This window comes from Pelecanus crispus, chromosome 13, assembly GCF_030463565.1.
Source record: "Pelecanus crispus isolate bPelCri1 chromosome 13, bPelCri1.pri, whole genome shotgun sequence".
Classification (NCBI taxonomy): Eukaryota; Metazoa; Chordata; class Aves; order Pelecaniformes; family Pelecanidae; genus Pelecanus; species Pelecanus crispus.
This window is the reverse complement of record NC_134655.1, coordinates 1,538,165-1,554,164: the sequence shown is the minus strand read 5'-3', so window position 1 is coordinate 1,554,164 and position 16,000 is coordinate 1,538,165. Positions and strand designations below refer to the sequence as shown.

Genomic DNA, 16,000 nt, shown 5'->3' with positions numbered 1-16,000 from the left:
CATTACCTCTTCTCTCATAAAGCTTGTCCCTTGCTGCCAATAAAGGCTTGGCATCACGTCCGACCCACAGCAATGCCGATGGCAGCAACGGGATTTAGGAAGCAAGGACAGAAGGGCCATCCCGCTGCAAAGTGACACAGTTTATTGCCCTCTGGCATTGCACGGACCTACTGTCAGCAAATGGCAAACCGGCTTCTGTCAAAGCTTAACGCCGGCTTAACGAGCAGAAGAAAAACTCTGTGGATGAAATGCTGAATATTTCATGTAAATGGTAAGCAATGAAACGCATTTTCCCATTAAGTAGTTTTAAGGTAGACGTTATGTTTCAGTGGAGCCGCTGTGCAAAGGGAGTGATTGCTTAACTGGGAAACACTCTGGGTCACGGCTGGAGTATTTGCATCAGCCCCTGCACATCCACGCTCTCACCTTGCCGCGTGAAGAAGAACAACAGCCATCTCTACAATGCAGCAGGAGTATGGAGCGGGGTTTGCAAAAAGCGGCCGGCAGCAAAGGACACGTGTGCAGGATTCTGCAGGTCCAGAGCAGCCCCTGGGACCCCGCGACTCGCCCCCGTGCAGTTGTTGTCATTAACACGGCGTCGGGCTGGAGCGGGCAGCCCTCAGCCTGGCGTAGCTCCTGGGTCCCGGGGCAGCCGAGCGCAGGATCTGCCCCAAATACTCTATAAGCATCTGATTAAAAACGGCCAGTGGCCAACAGCTGGACTCAATGCTTATTCCAGTGATAACTACCGGGAAGAGGGCAGCAACCTGCTGTCTCCGAAAACCCTGGAGAAGCCTGGGTGTGTGGTCCGCACCACGTCTGGTGCTTCAGAGCTAGGGCAAGGATAAAAGCTCTGTCTCTAGAGGAAACCTGGCAGGTGGCAGCTTCAAGCCAAACAAAGCAAGTTAAATATTGTGAGTGTGTCTTCAAACTGCGGGACCCTTGCTAGAGGGTAATGTGGGGGCTGAAAATGCATTTGGTTTCTGAGAGCGATATGAGGAGTTCATGGGAGAAGGCTCCATGGCAGCTATGACACAAGAAGAGGCTGTTGCCTGCTTAGGAAATCCTTAAACTGGAGCCCACTGGGGATTTTCTTTGGGTGGGCAGGGAAATCACTACATACTTGCCCTGTTCTTTCGCCTTTTTTTGGGCAAATAGCTCTGGCCAGTGTTGGAGACAGGCTGCAGGGCTGGATATATTGAGACTCCTTCAGAGCTGAGGTCTCTGCCTTTTGAGGGAAAGAGGGTGCCCTGGGCTGGGCTGGCGGGACTGACATCCCTGAGCCCTTCTGGCCCCAGTTTAAACTCCTGCGGTGCAATGTATCTGCTGCTGTTCTGGCAGTAGCCTGGTACGTGCGTCCTCACCGCTCTCCCAGTCTGTTTCAGGGCTGAATAAAATCCTTTGGGTCGGCACAGGCTCCGAGCGCCCAGGCAGCCCGTGTCTTAGCTGCAAGGGACACCAGCTTCCAGAAGAGGTGTGGCAAGGAGCTGTTGAGGAGCAGTTGCACCTCCACGTTGCTCGCATTGCCTTTCAGGAGTGTATTTGGCTCCATTAGTGTCACGTTAATGACAGGTTAAGAACTGGCTGTTTTTTCCGGCAGAAGACAGCTGCCACTATGTGGGCGAGATGACGTGTGCTCGCGGACCACTGACGAAAGCATCCCCGAGGCAGAAGCTGCCTGGAGGAATAGAAAGTTCGGCTTTAAATCAGCTTGTTTGTAACAGTGTTTTGAAAGGGCACTGCTGTCAAAGGACCAGTATCTATGTTTCGCTTCCTGTTGCTGCAGGTTTTGCAGATGGGGATTTAGTGCCGATGTGCAGTTTATCGTTTAACGAGATATTGCACAATTAGGATGTCGGCACCCCACTCTGTGTGCGACCCTGGACTCTGGCCGGCCATGCACCCCAGCACCCACTCAAGGGCATCATCTGCCGTGAAGGGTGCCCGGTGCTGCCTCCAGGAAGAGAAGGCAAGTGCTGCAGGTTGGGAGGAAGATAGACACAAGGCAGACTTCCCCCAGCTCCCCCTGAGGACATCCATGTAGGTCTTGCAGGTCATGGGAGACATTTAGGACCTATGAGTCTGTCTTCTAAGATGGTCCAGAGGTGGGTAGATGCCTCCCTGTTGCTATTTGGTACTGCCATAGGTCACTGAGAGGGGGAAGAAACCTCTCAGTGTCAGCTGTGTGGCTCTCATTTTGCTGGATGCAAAGTGAGCAGAGCACATAGCTGCCCTGTAATCTCCATTCCCTTCTTGGATTCACTTGGTTTATTGTTTGTGTTTACTCAAGGGAAAAAAAAAGCAAAAAGGAAAAAGTGGGTCCATAAACTAAAGACGGTCTTATTTGTTCTGCTGCCTTATTAGTCCTGCCAATGCATAGCAGTGACACAGCGCCCACCATGCTGGAGATAAATCAGGAGGAAAGGGAAGAGAGCAAGGGCTTGCAGGGAAATAAGGCACCAAGAGTTAACAGGGATGTTTGGAGGCCCAGGAACATGCAGAGCCTTTTGGTGTTTCCCAGCAGAGCTGGGCAGCACCCTCTAGTGGGATCTCCGCCGTGGCCGGCTCTCCGCAAGCATCCCCTAAAAACACAGCCGTTGAGGGAGGGTGAGGATGTGCAGCCCTTTCACCCACGAGTGACTTGAGACCCCACTCAAGAACCCACCAAGGTCCGCTCCCACAGAAAGGTGAAGGTCCCTTCGGCATCAGGACCTTGTCCAGAGGGGTGAGGGATGGCGGTGGAGGTGCCAAACGGGCTGGCCTATCAAGCACAGGGCAAAAATAGGTTCCCCACGCTGCCCCAGCTGAGTCCCTCAGCCCTCCTCTGCCTCTGCTCTCCCTGCGATGGCGAACGGAACCAGAGACCAGGTCAGAGCACCCCGGGACTACTTTGGGGGTGAAAGAGCCCCCCGAGCATCCGGGATGGGGCCAGGGCTAATCCTCCAGGCAGGGCATTAGCCACATTGCCTCCAGGGTAGAAGTCCCCAAATTCTGCAGCTTCCCCCCATCCCCATGGGTGTTTCCTTTCTGGCTGCAAAACAAGAAGCCTGGAGGAATCAAAAACCATCCTACAGGAATTTGCCATTACAGAACCCGGGGCAAAATACCCTTCCCACTCCTCCCCATAACAAACCGGTGCCTTGCTTGGCCTGGTCTATTTTCTCCATCGGCAGCAAATGCTGGGTGCTGTACTACCGCCGTGGTTCTGTTTTCCTGCGCTACACCAGTGTGTCCATTGACGCGATCTTCCAGAGAAGAGGCTGCCCATGCCTGCATCACGGCCGCCGATTCCAGCCCTCCTGGGTTATCTTTAGATAGACTCAGACTGGCTTTTGTAAACTGTGGAGCCATTTGTCTGGCTCGAATCCTGAGGCACTGAGTTCCCCAGGGCAATTATATGTGGCCTAAAACCATGTTGCTTTGTGTCTTTTAATGCTTTGCCTCTTCGTTTGCAGAGTGGCCTTTTGTTCCCAAGCTGCAGTGCTGAGCGTTGCTGCCACATCAACCGACAAATAACTGCTGGAAATTTTATGGGGTATAGAACAGAACAAATGGCCTCTCCTAAAATATTTTCTTTCTTTCATAAATCTTGATTATGCTGCTATATCCTTTCCAGGCATATGAAACTGCTCTGAACCCAGCTAAAAATGCTGGTTTGGTGGTTTGTTGTTTTTTGTTTTTTTTTTTTTTTTCTTTAACCCCACATGTAATTCCTCTGTGGGAAAGACGACAGGGCAACGCTGCACCAGGCACATGGCGTGTTTGCAGGGCCAGCCCCGGGCAGAGCAGCTGGCTATGCAGAGACCTGCTTTTCTGGGTCTGGACACCTATATCCCACCGGGACACTGCCACCTGCAGCCGTCATCCCAGGGAGCAGAGGCAGAATAAGAGGGAGACATGGCCAGGCCTCATTTCTCATCTCTTCCGATGCTGGGCTGAGAGGGAAGCCGGTTCATGACCCGATTTCCCATTTCTAGCGGGCTGCAGGCTATTACTCCACAGCGTGCTGCAGTCTGCAAGGAAGCCACCACGACTGTGGGCCTCTCTACAGTCCTGGTCCTAATCCAGCATCTGGAGAGATCAGCAGAAAGATGTGGCAAAGTTACAGAGTTTGTAAATCTGAGAACATCGGATGAAGTTAATGGGAGCCTTTGCGCTGACCCCAGTTTTGGCTCCTGGGGTAACATTATATCTGGGCTTTCTGCAGTGTGGTTTCATCCAGCAGAGCCTGGGAGAGGTCATTTCTCTGCCTTTCTATTTGTTTTACCAGTTTCACCCCAGAAAATGGAGAGAGAGCATTCTTAGATTCCCAAACGCAGCCTATTGCCAGCTGTGCACAACTGTGAATGGGGAGGGAAGAGGGGAGAAATCAGCTTTCTTGTTGATCTAGCTCCAGCACAGTGCCTAGATTTATCTTCGTGTTCAGAAAAGCAAATAGAGAGCTAAAGACAAACAGCCACCTTGATTTACCAGTGAGATTAAGAGCATGTTAGCAGGGCAAGAAAGAGTCTTCATAAAAAATGAAAGAAGAGCAGGCGGGTAGAAAGAGCAGTGAAGATGAAACTCTGTGAGTTATCTGGGGCATGTAAGAAAACCATCAGCCCAGCAAAAATGTGAGGAGAGAGCACAGGAGGTGAAAACAGCTGGGAAAAACAAGGCATTATGTTTTATTAATCATACTATTTCATGTTTAAATAGCATCGTCTTACTAAGAAGATGGATGAACACACGCATGCCTGGCTGTGCGATGGAGTCGCCAAAGTCACCGCAGTCCAGCAGGTCAGGAGCGAAGGCCAGCAGGCAGTGGCAAACGGCTCGTCACAGGCCATGGAGATCACCACGTGCGAGGTCTTGTCCCTACACCTAAAATCTGCACGCACACACACATGCATGCACCATCTCCAGAGGCTTGCAGCTCCATGGCATGAGGAAACAATGCAAAATCTTGTCCAAATTCGCTTGGGAGGTCCGGGGCATGTAAAGATTCAAAGTTCACCCTCCTGTGCAGCTGGGCAGGTCCCTCCTGGCTACGTGATGGGAGCCGGGGTGCTGAAGCATCGTACAGGGGACCCTTTAGCTCATTTGTTCCTCCCGTCTTCTCCCTCTCACTTCCAAATCTACAGAGAAGCAAGACAGCTACTGAGTTTACAAAGCAGAGCACTGCAAGGCTGAGAAAGTCCAGCTCTGCAGCTGCCTCTGCAATTTTAATTCCTCCTACCCCATGTATGTGTTTTGACAGAGGCTTTGAGAATATCTGTTCGGTGCTTTACTGTTGACATCTGGTGCCTTGCAGAGCCTCAGCCAGGCATGGCCTCGGGCACGTTTGCAATGCTCTCGAGCACTGATCGGAGACAGGACACTGCTGGTCATCTGCAACTGCAAAAGGCTTATCGAAGAGATTAAGCATGTGGATCTCTTGAAATGTTTATGGTTTGGTCCTGGGGGGAGTAAAAGAAAAAAAGGGGAAGTCATCAAGTAAATTAATTGTTCAGCTCCTATCTTTCCTCTACATCATAAGCCAGCTCTCATCCTTCATCACAACATCAAAGGTCATGTTGTAGCACACCGTGCTTCCAACTGCTTTCCCTGGGAAGGAGGAAGATGGGCCAAACCAGCCGGGGTTTGACCTTGGGGTGGGTGAAATTCATGATATTCCTACTGGGTTCCCAAACTGCTGAGCAACACTGGTGCAAGAGTGACGGCAAAGTGCATGAGAGAGAGAGAAAAGAGAGAGAGAGGTCCTGTTGCTGAAGAACTCTGGAAAACCGAAGCAGAGGAGTGGATGGGGACATGAGACTTGTTGGGAAGCTATGCAAGGACTCTGGAAAGTCCTCTCAGGAGGTGAAGGCAAGAATCTGCCTGTGCTGGCAACATCACAAGGCAACAGGCCACATCCCTGCCGGACCTCAGCAGAAAGGCGAGCTTCAGCAGAGCTGCTACTTGGCGCAGGTAACCCACCTTAGAATCATTGAATCATAGAATCGTTTAGGTTGGAAAAGACCTTTATAGAATCACAGAATCATAGAATCGTTGAGGTTGGAAAAGACCTTTAAGATCATCCAGTCCAACCATGTTAGTGACTGACCACCAGGCATATGCTGCATGGCTTGCTCCAGTTTTACACCATTGGTACCAGCCTAAAAATGGGATCACTCTGTGGAGGACTGGGCACAACTGGCTTGCAAAGCTGCAGCAGTAACTTTGGACAAATGACGATGTCCCCATGACCGGTGCCCATAATATTAAGAGAACTGAGAAGGAGGAGATACTCATTTTTGGACCAGATCACTGCACCGTATCTTCTCATCTCTCACTGAGTTTAAGAAGCGGCCACAAAAGCAGATCAGAAGATGCGAGACACAGGTGGGAGGGAGATGACCTTGGCCTCGTGCCCATCTTGTTCGTTTTCAGGAAGCGGTTGCTGCTCTTGACGAAAGCCGCACCTGAGCACGTAGCAGCATGGGGCCACCTTTCTTAGCATCAAAGGTGCTTTCAGAGGGTTGCTCAGCCCACTGCTGTCTGATGCGATAAGAAGAAGGTGTGAGGCAGATATTCTGCTGCAACTCGGATAATTTTGGTCCCAGGGAGCAGGGACTTTCCGTGCACTGGCTGATGGGACAGGACAAAGAGAAATGCTTGACAAGAGGAAGCCAGGAGACGGGCTTTAACCAGAAGTAAGCCACACCAATCCAGTCTGTCCTAATGCCTTTGAAGAGGTCAGAGAAGGGACTGAAAAGGAAAATCCGTACTGAAAAGTCTAGACACTTGACTTCTGCAAAGCTTTTGACAAATCATTACACAACCACCGGGCTCCGTCTGCTTTGCAGCGCATCATTGCAAAGCTGCTGCAGCAGCGTGGAAGGGGAGAGCAGCTGAGATTTTCAAGGAAAATGGGGTGACCCCAGGTGGTGTCAGCATAGGCCCCACAGACACTCGGTCTCCTCCTGCCCCATGTCTCCATTTAAGAAGGCAGAAAAAGGATTGGCCATAAATTGAGGCAGGAAAGCTGGGGGCGAGGGCAGGGGGAGACCTGGGGAAGGAGGGGGAGGTTAAAGATTTCCCCGTGGGTGTGTGCAGAGCTCACTGCAGGATTTCTACGGCTCACATAATCTGCAGCAGCCTTTAGGGTGCTCTGAGGCATGGCGTTTTTTCCCTTCCCTCCCTCCTTGGCTTGCCCACAGCCTGGCATCGGAGGAATGAGAAAGTGCAAACTGGACTAGCCGTTCTTCGCCGCGTGGGAAGCCGCGTTTATGGGGGGAAGGATCCAGCCCTCGAGCGCCAGCAGGACCAGGCAGAGCCCGCGGTGGGGCCAAGGCAGGAGCAGCACAACCGTGCTGAGCGCAGAGGAGGAGCTCCCGCGCTGGAAGAGTTTTCTGGGAAAAGGAGAGAGCAACAACAGCATATCCAGCGTGCACCAGCATTGCTGCTTGCCCTTCGACACGAGCCACAGCTGCCTCCAGACATTAAACGCGGGGAGTCACAACAAGGCCAAAGCCAAGGCAACTCCTTCCTTCTTGCATTTGCCTTGCTCTAATCTGGCACTGTTATCTCAGTCTTGACTTACTGGGAAAACTCCCAGTTTGCCCATAGTAAGCCATTCCCCATTCCTCCGTGGTGTAACCGGGCTCCAGCCGCCCCTCCTGGTACAGAGCAGCAGCCGTGTGCCCAGTGGGTATATCCCATGCCGCTGCTGGTGCAAGGCAAAGAGTTTTTTTTTCTTTATGTGCAGCAAAGAGGCTGAAAAAAATCCAGAATAGGAGCAAGGAGAAGGATTGGGACTTCTGTTCATTTTTGGAGCAGCAGTGTCCATGCATATCTGGCCATCTAATGGTCCAGAGCAAGTCCTTCCTGAGAAGCCCTGGTTGACACCTCTTTTTTAGGGGCAATGGCAGGAGCCGTCCATTAAACATTGAAATCGCTGGGTATTCTGGGGATGCAGGCTGTTTAAGCACCGAAAATAAGATTCGACATCAAATGATGACTACAAGTCCCCGCGGCAGAAAATTAAATAGCTCAAATTCTCTGCTGTGCCCTGCGGCAAAACCAGCTTTCTGTTCCCCGCTTTGGGAAGGAAGAGAAATGCAAACTACTGCAGATTGCTAATCTCGGTCAGGGAATGGCAATCAGACACTCCAAATTGTGTATGGTTTTGATTCCTTCAGCCTGAATGTTAAAATAATCAAGCTATTACCGCATTTGGAATTGGGCGGCAAAATTAATGCAAGGCACACTGTATCTCCACACTTGTATTTCCCTTTTCTTTATTAGTTCATTTGTACATGCAATTTCCTAATTTCTCTTTGCATGAAAACTGTTAATAACACCCCTGTATTTTTAAAAGTAATTCATTAGGATTACGAGCTTGCAGCAATTGACATTAATTGGTCGTTCGCATCACTTTTACAGCTGCTTCATCCTGTTTGCAGATGCGGGCAGGGAAACGCATGAAAAATGCTTTTTCAAGGTTTGTTTGGTTTTTTTTTCTTTTCTTCCCCAGCCTTCGGAAGGCAGGACGTACCCTCTGCTTAAAATAAAAGCTTTGATTCCTCAGTGTCTACCCCAGCCGTGAGACTCAAGGGTAATAAGCCAAGGGAATGATCTGCCTGGGCGCTGGTGCCTGAGACTGCAGTGCTACAGAGCAGCTTTCTGCGAGCTCCTGGGACTGCCTGAGTAAAGCCAGAAATCCTACAGTAACGCCTTCTCTCCTGTTTTATTCCTGAATTTTTCTTTTAGCCAGGCAGGATGGTCTGAAAAACCTCTCCCTGCTCCCAGTGGAATCGGGGCTCGTGTTCCAGGCTGGCATCTGGATGAGTTACTCTCCTCAACCGTGTTTGTGCAAGGGAGGCATTTTCCCCCCTTGCCCTCCTGTAATGCCCATGAATGATAATGAAGGCATGCACAGCCGGCTGGGAGAGAAGAAAATCTGCTCCGCGAGCAAGAAGAGGTTAAGAAGACCGAGTTTATGGAAATAATATGAAGTTATGAATGGAAGCCCTGGCGTAGCATTTTTACTGTCTCGCAGTAAACGATACTGTGTTAATGCAGTCCTGCTGTGCGCTGCAATCGTATTTTTCTCTCTTCCGTAATGCTTGCCCCATCTAATTTACCCTCCGGAGTGCGCACAATGTCCTTGAAGCTTTGCAAATTAAATAAGTTGTTTTTTTCCAAGGAGCCAAATTCAGCAGGCGTGTAGATAACAGCTCTTACTCGGCCACGTTTGGCACCCAGACGTGACACCAGGGCATTGACTTGGGGTCTGCCCAACCTCACCACCCTAACTCGCGGCCCCTCCGTAACGTGCTGGAGAAGGAGAAACGACCGTAGCTCACTGTGGGCTGTGATTCGCAGTGTCCCCTGTCCCTCTCAACACCTGGTAAATAAATAGTTCAATTAAAGCATTGCCACTTCCCAGGGACCGTTACTTTTTAAGCCCTTGTTCTGCCAGTTTAGATCCACGCTGAGGCAGAGGACTATGGCATGGGTGAACGTCAATGGCGCCAAAGCACGTAAGCTGGTGCAGAGGTTTGGGATAGAGCTTCTCAGCGAACCATCGGGATCGCTCCGCGGTACCAGGGCACATTCAGGGCTGCAAAACCTGATTCTGAAGCTAAATATGAAGGCGATCCGCCGGCTGCACCAGCGATGGGTCTGCCTGCCTTCTTCCTGGCTAAGGTCACCCTGCGCTGTTCGGCTCCAGGCACGTGGTTCCCAGGCAGTTCCTGGCACCAGCTGAAAGCCGGATTACCTTTGTTACCCTTCAAAGGTGTCGAGGTGGGTTCAAGCCCCGGATACATTCAAGACTGAGATTTCTGTTCTTGCATGGTTCCTGAAGCCAACGCTGAAGCCCACATGAGCTGGGACCAGAGCATTCTCTCCTCGGGTTATGACCATGAAAATTCCAGAGATCAGGCAAACATAGAGCTCTCATTTCCCCTAAAACATTTTCACCAAAAGAGTCTATCAGGCCTCCTCCCCAGCTGAGGACCACAAAGGGTGGATGGAAGAACCAACCCCTCCACCTGAGCCATGAGAGTGATCCTTAAGGCATCATTCACAGCTGCTGCCCCACAGCTAGACCTTGAGGCTGCTTCTCCACGCCGCTCTCCAAATCCTTGTCCCTAGCTCCTGACTCTGGCTCCTCTCTGGATTATTGCTTTTGGCTCCAGCATGGACCTCAGTTATTTGCAGGCTAGCACTCGCACCAATGCCTGGCCCCGCACGCCTGCGGTCCTTTGGCTTCAACAGGACCTGGCTTTTGGTTAATACTAAAGCGCATCCCAAGGTGCTGCAAGGAAACAGCATGAGGCTTCCGTTATGCTTAAAGCTAAATTATGCATCATGATTATGCATCTTGCTTAACAAGGGCACGTACTGTGCCATTCACATCCGGGCCGATTCCTAAACCTCCTGTAGGTTTCTGAGACCCTTTGTGAAAGGAGAAGGGTGAGGGGGACAGCATCTGATTAGAGGCTGAACCACAGTCGTTCTCCGTTCAGCACCTTGACTCTCTTTAACGAAACAAGGAGGAAATGGCGGGCAATTTTACCTTGCTTTGCTTTTAGTCAAACCCACTCCATCCCCAGCGGCTCCCACGCTCCGCTTGCTCGCAGCTGCGCCTGGGCTCTGCAGCGTTCGCACCGGAGGTTTCCTGCCCTGACCTCAAGCTGGCGGCTCACAGGCTTCACTCAGGTTCTTCAGGCTTCCTGTTTTTCTCTAAAAGCTTTCATTTTACCAGCAAACTGCTTCCTGTTCTAAGGCTTCTTGCGTCTGAAATCCCGCAATTTATCCTCCGCAAGACGTGGCTGGTAAAGTCTTTGAACGCTCTTCCTTTCACTAACGCTCTCTTCCTTGCTGTCAGCTGTCTGGATGGGTGATGTGCACCTCTGTGAAAATTTCAGGAAGGTTTCACTGAGATCTTTAAGTCTTACAGCTTATCTCTAGAAAATGGGGGGGTTAACTGGCTCCGCTACAGACAGCTTTTCAATTACATTCGCGGAGAGTATTGTGCTTTCTGCATTAACTTACCAGGGAGCAGTGAGCCCTCTATTACTTTGGCTTTCAATCATTTTTCTGTAGCCGTTGCTCAAGTGCATTTATTAACGAATTAGTGAGTTCGAAAGCAATAGCGGGGGTAGACGGTCGGGTCTCCGGGCTGCCATCCTGCCTGCCTCCGGAGGTGAATGCCATTAGAGACGCTGAAAAGCTGACAGGGATGGAGAAACCAAGATAACCTGGTGAGGAACTGCATTCAAAGAGATGCTATAGTGACAGAATCATTTTAGCAGCAAATTTTTTTTTTTTTTTCCCCCTCACAGCCATGGTAGAAAAAGTTTAAATAAGTGCAGATGTGATTTCAAGCTCGTTAACTATGCGGCTGAGCTGAAAGCCCCATCGCTGTGGGGAGGGAGCTGTTGAAGGTTTCATTCATCTCAGTTCATTGCAGAGCAACCGGTAAATTTCAGCAACAGTGAATTTTGCTTACAAAACATTCGAAGTGCCTGTTCCAAATATTATTATTTTCCTACAGTCTGTATTTTTATTTATCCCTAATTGTTTCTAAAATATTTGCGTTAAACACAACCCTTGAGCTGTAGCCGCTTTGCTTATTCCCTCACCACCTAGATCAAAGGCTGCTGGTTGTTTCGGAGTGTTCATACATGACATAAGGGACACGAACTGCCATCTCCTCCCCGACAGAGCTGGGTTCGACTTACAGTGGAAACATATCTCCACGAGTCTTCGATCTGACTAGGAAGTTGTGTGGGAACTTCCCATTAAGAATATTGTGGATTAAAAATAGCAGTTTGGGAACAAGCAATGCCTTCTTGCTAAAAACACTGCTCCCGGCTAAGGTGATTTAAACAAATCCTTCCCTTCTTGCATTGGGTTGACCTCAATCAATGTATTTCAATACCTCAAACTGAATCATAGAATCATAGAATCGTCTAGGTTGGAAAAGACCTTTAAGATCATCCAGTCCAACCATTAACCTACACTACCAAGCCCACCTAAACCAATCAAGGGTAGACTAGACTAAACCATATCCCGAAGTGCCACATCTACCCATTTTTTGAACATTTCCAGGGATGGGGACTCCACCACCTCTCTGGGCAGCCTGTTCCAATGCTTGACCACCCTTTCTGTAAAGAAATTTTTCCTAATTTCCAACCTAAACCTCCCCTGGCGCAGCTTGAGCCCATTTCCTCTCGTCCTATCGCTAGCTACTTGGGAGAAGAGACCAACACCCACCTCACTACTACCTCCTTTCAGGTAGTTGTAGAGAGCGAATCATGTCCAGCCTAGCACTAAGCTGAGCTTGCCTGAGCTTGCAACAGGTTGCAGTCGGCCGTCTTGCTTGCTCCCTGCGGGCTGGACTCTCCTGCGGCACCTGCGTCTGAGACCTCGTGGTGCTTGGAGCGTTGCTCGTATGGAGGCAGCCGGGAGAGATCCTCTTGATTAAGTTGCTTTCTTACTGCACTTTCCTCTCTGTAAAGCGGTGGTCACGTTACTCTCGCAAAATGTCATGAGATGCTGCCGATGGTTTAAAGCTGGATGCTGCGATTTCCTTAGATGACTTTTACTCATGCACTTCATAGCCATTCTTGGGCTGTGGAGAAGCACGTTCAGCTACACGAGCAAGATGAGGGGGAGAAGGTGCTGGGGTTTCTTTCCTCTTAGACTACAAAACGAAAAAATTGCACTTGTTCAGCTGGCTGGAGAACTCGGGCGCGGGTGCATGCACATTTCCATGAAGCGCCACGAGGCCGGGGAATACAAACGGGGCAGTCTGCAGGAGGGGCTCAACCCCCGTAACTGAGACCACGCCTGGGCTCCCCGTTCCCTCTGTGGTGCCCCCTTTTCCTTTCAGCTTAATTAGCTGATGAGCTTGGAGCCAGGGAAGCTCAAAAGAGTGGGAGAGCAGGGGTCTCCTTGGTGGTTTAGGAGCTGCTGGCTCTTCATATGGATTTGCTAATGAGTCAGCAAGTGTGTGAAACCTTTCGCTCTCTGCATAGGGTACTTTCCCTCTGCTGCTCGTGGGTCCAAGCGCCAGGGCCCGAGGCAGGGGGCTCGGGAAGGCAAGCCAGCTGTTTTGGGGAAGCATCTGCCCTGGTCTGCACGGCTGCAGGAGACCAGAGCGGGACCCATGGGAGGGGAACTGGGGATGGAAGGGGAAGGGGAAGCAGTGGTGGCCTGAAGCCCCTCTCCCCCTGCTATTTCTCCAAACCCAAGTCTTTTAGGGGACCGAGGAGGGAGCGGGGAATCCCAGAGCTGTCAGCCGAGGAGGAAGGAAGAGCAGCTGGAAGTCCGCAGAGGCAAGAACTGCTGAGCGGAGCACAGCCCAGGGCAATGGAGGAGAGATTTGGGGAGCACAGGGGCACAGCAAGGTGGGTGCAGGCTCTGGTGGCAGGACGTGGCCGGGGAGGTTGCAGAGGCTGTGCATTTCCAGCCCGCCACGGTCTTGGCATGGGAGAGACGGCGCAACATCTCCTGCAAGGCAGATGGCTTAGCAAGCCGCCTGCCTTCCCCTCCGTGCCCGCACTGCAGCCCCGTGAGCCCCCTCCACAGCCAGGGCTCTGCTTTCGCTCCTGCAAGGCTCCAACTTCACCCCGGGCTCAGTGAGTTGTGTCTCTGCGTGCGTGGGCTGCTCAGCATGGCACCAGGTTGGCAAAGCAGCTGGACTGGCAAGTTGATCTGCCCTCGGAGGGTTGCTGTGCATTTCTGCTAAGTTAAAGCCCTGGGGATGTCCGAGGGGCGGGATGCCCCAGAGCTGAGCTCCCAAAGCGGAGCTGGGCTCTTTTTGCAGCACCGACTTGCAGGGTCACGTATGTATACTTGCAGGTATCACCATGGCTTCTCTTTGGAGCTCGCTGGAAAAAGATGTGTTCAACCCGCAGAAAAAGAGGCTGCTGGAAACCGTTCGTGTCTGGAAGACAGGGAAGAAGAAGAAGATGTCCATTCTCTGCGTTGTGGGTGAGAACCCCGAGGGAGCTGGGGGACAGGTTGAGTTGCAAACCCAGGGAGGTTTCTTGCAGCTCTAGACAGAGAGGTTGGTCTCTGATGTCTCTCTTCCTAATCTGGGAGAAGAGATAGGACCACTACTCGGAATGCTGTATTTTAAGATTAAATGAAGGAAATCTTAGTCCAAAGATAGGAGCTGTGCCATGTCAGCATGGTGTGTCAAGAACTAGCAACAAAATCACAAGTTCCCTCTTGAATGTCGGATGATCTTTGGCTGGCTAGGGAGAGCGGGGGTCTGCAGAATTGCTCCCTCCACCAATATAAGATTTTTTTTTTTACCATTTGCATCAAATCTGTCATTAGAGGTCAGCAACAAACCATTCTAACATGACACAGCATTACAGCCCCATTCTGTCTCTCCATAGTTTTGGTGAAAGTTTTAACAGTACCCAGACATTTCAGGAGTACGTAGCTATCTGATTAGGATCCAAAGGTGCAAGTGCTTTGGGAAATTTTCCATCTCCTTTGGTCTCTGCTTTTCCAGTTGCTCCATCACCCCTGAGAAGTTGTTAGTATAGATTTTTTTTTTTACAAACTTACAGGTGAGAGACTTTCCTGCCAATGAGCTTCTAGACAGTGTAATCACCTACTATAGGATTAATTTCTGACAGCCTTAGCCATAGCGTTTGACTTAAATGATGTGCTCCAAGTCCCTCTGTAGTCAGTGGAAGGCAGGAGGAATATCTCCAAGGGATGATGTAGCCACCCTATAAGTAGCATAAATACATGAGTTACCCCTGCAACTGTCCATGTCAGCTTCCTGGAGATGTCTGGCTCATAGGGGAAATCAAAACTGTAAGAGCCAGAATGATGTATAGTGAGCACCTCCCAGATGAACCAAGAGGTGACCGTAAGCTAATTGGCACTGGAATTGATTTTCGATGGGGTACGTTAGTGTGGGTATCAGTCAAACAATGCAGTGCTTTTGGACCCTGTTGCAGGGCCAGCAATACGGTGTGTAACTATCGTAAATCTTACTGCACTAGGGTGCCCGGTTCCCATCGCATTTGGATCTTGCTGAAATATTACTTATGCCTTGTGTAGAGCACAATGGCCTGGTTTAAAATGCATGGAAATTATTGGGAATCCCTCCATAGACTTCAAAGTGCTCTGGATTACACCCTGGAGAGCACTTCCCATATGTAAATACTCAATGAAGAGAAAAGTCAGTAGAAACCCTGTAGCATCTCTCCATACAGCCACAATGCAAAATCAGTGTCTGTGTGTCCATCTGTACCTGTGAACTCACACTGAACTGTTGTATACTGGGCTGACAATAATATTGTGGGTTGTTTTGTTTTGTTTTTTTTTCCTGTCCCTCATCCTCAGTGGACACCTTTAGGCCAATGCAGCCATTTCTGGTGAAGGTCAAGGTAGACCGAGGAGAGCAGTACAAGATAGCCTACAGGTGGCCTTTAGCAGAGCTGAAGCTGGTAGATGGCAAGACTCTCAATCAGGTAGGATTGATTTGCCTTCTGTGGGAAAGGGTGGAACTGATCATGGGGGAGGGAGATGAATGTGAAACTGGAGAGACACAGAGCAGGATCCACAAGGGGATTGGGGTCCTGTGGAGCTCAGCCCACACGTTTAAGTGGTAGGAAGAGCAGCAGGGGAGTGTGTGTGTGTGTGTGTGTGTGTGTGATTTCTCATATAGGACTGAGCCAGCCTGGATGATGCTAATTTTGAGGAAACAACCACCATAAAAAAACGCCATAGAAGTCCTCTGCCTTCTCTCAGAGCTGTTTCCTAGAGTATGGTGAACTGAGGTCTCTCCCTGGATGGTTCCTCCATCTGATGTCAGTGCTTTCAGACTTCCCGTTTCCCTTGTCCAGGGAGATGCCTGTGCCCAGGATGCCGAGGCTGGAGTGATTTCCTCCCTCCTGAGTCATCCCTCTCTAAGTTAGGAAATGTCAGGCTGGCCAAATGCCTGACCAGGGTGAGCAGTGAGTGGGTGACCGCTGCATGGACAGCTTCCGGCAAA

The 16,000-nt window shown here is 50.5% G+C and overlaps 1 protein-coding gene across 1 annotated transcript in view; it reads left to right on the top strand.

Annotated features, from left to right (window-relative positions):
- Positions 1–10,786: 10,786 nt before the first annotated feature.
- LOC104037620 (exocyst complex component 1) overlaps positions 10,787–16,000 on the top strand; it is a 32,553-nt gene continuing 27,339 nt past the window's right edge. Inside the window, exons 1-3 of the mRNA XM_075720618.1 lie at positions 10,787–10,805; positions 13,840–13,971; positions 15,349–15,476. Of these exons, the coding sequence (XP_075576733.1) occupies positions 13,848–13,971; positions 15,349–15,476 (252 nt within the window). The 5' untranslated portion in view covers positions 10,787–10,805; positions 13,840–13,847. The remainder of the gene's footprint in view (positions 10,806–13,839; positions 13,972–15,348; positions 15,477–16,000) is intronic.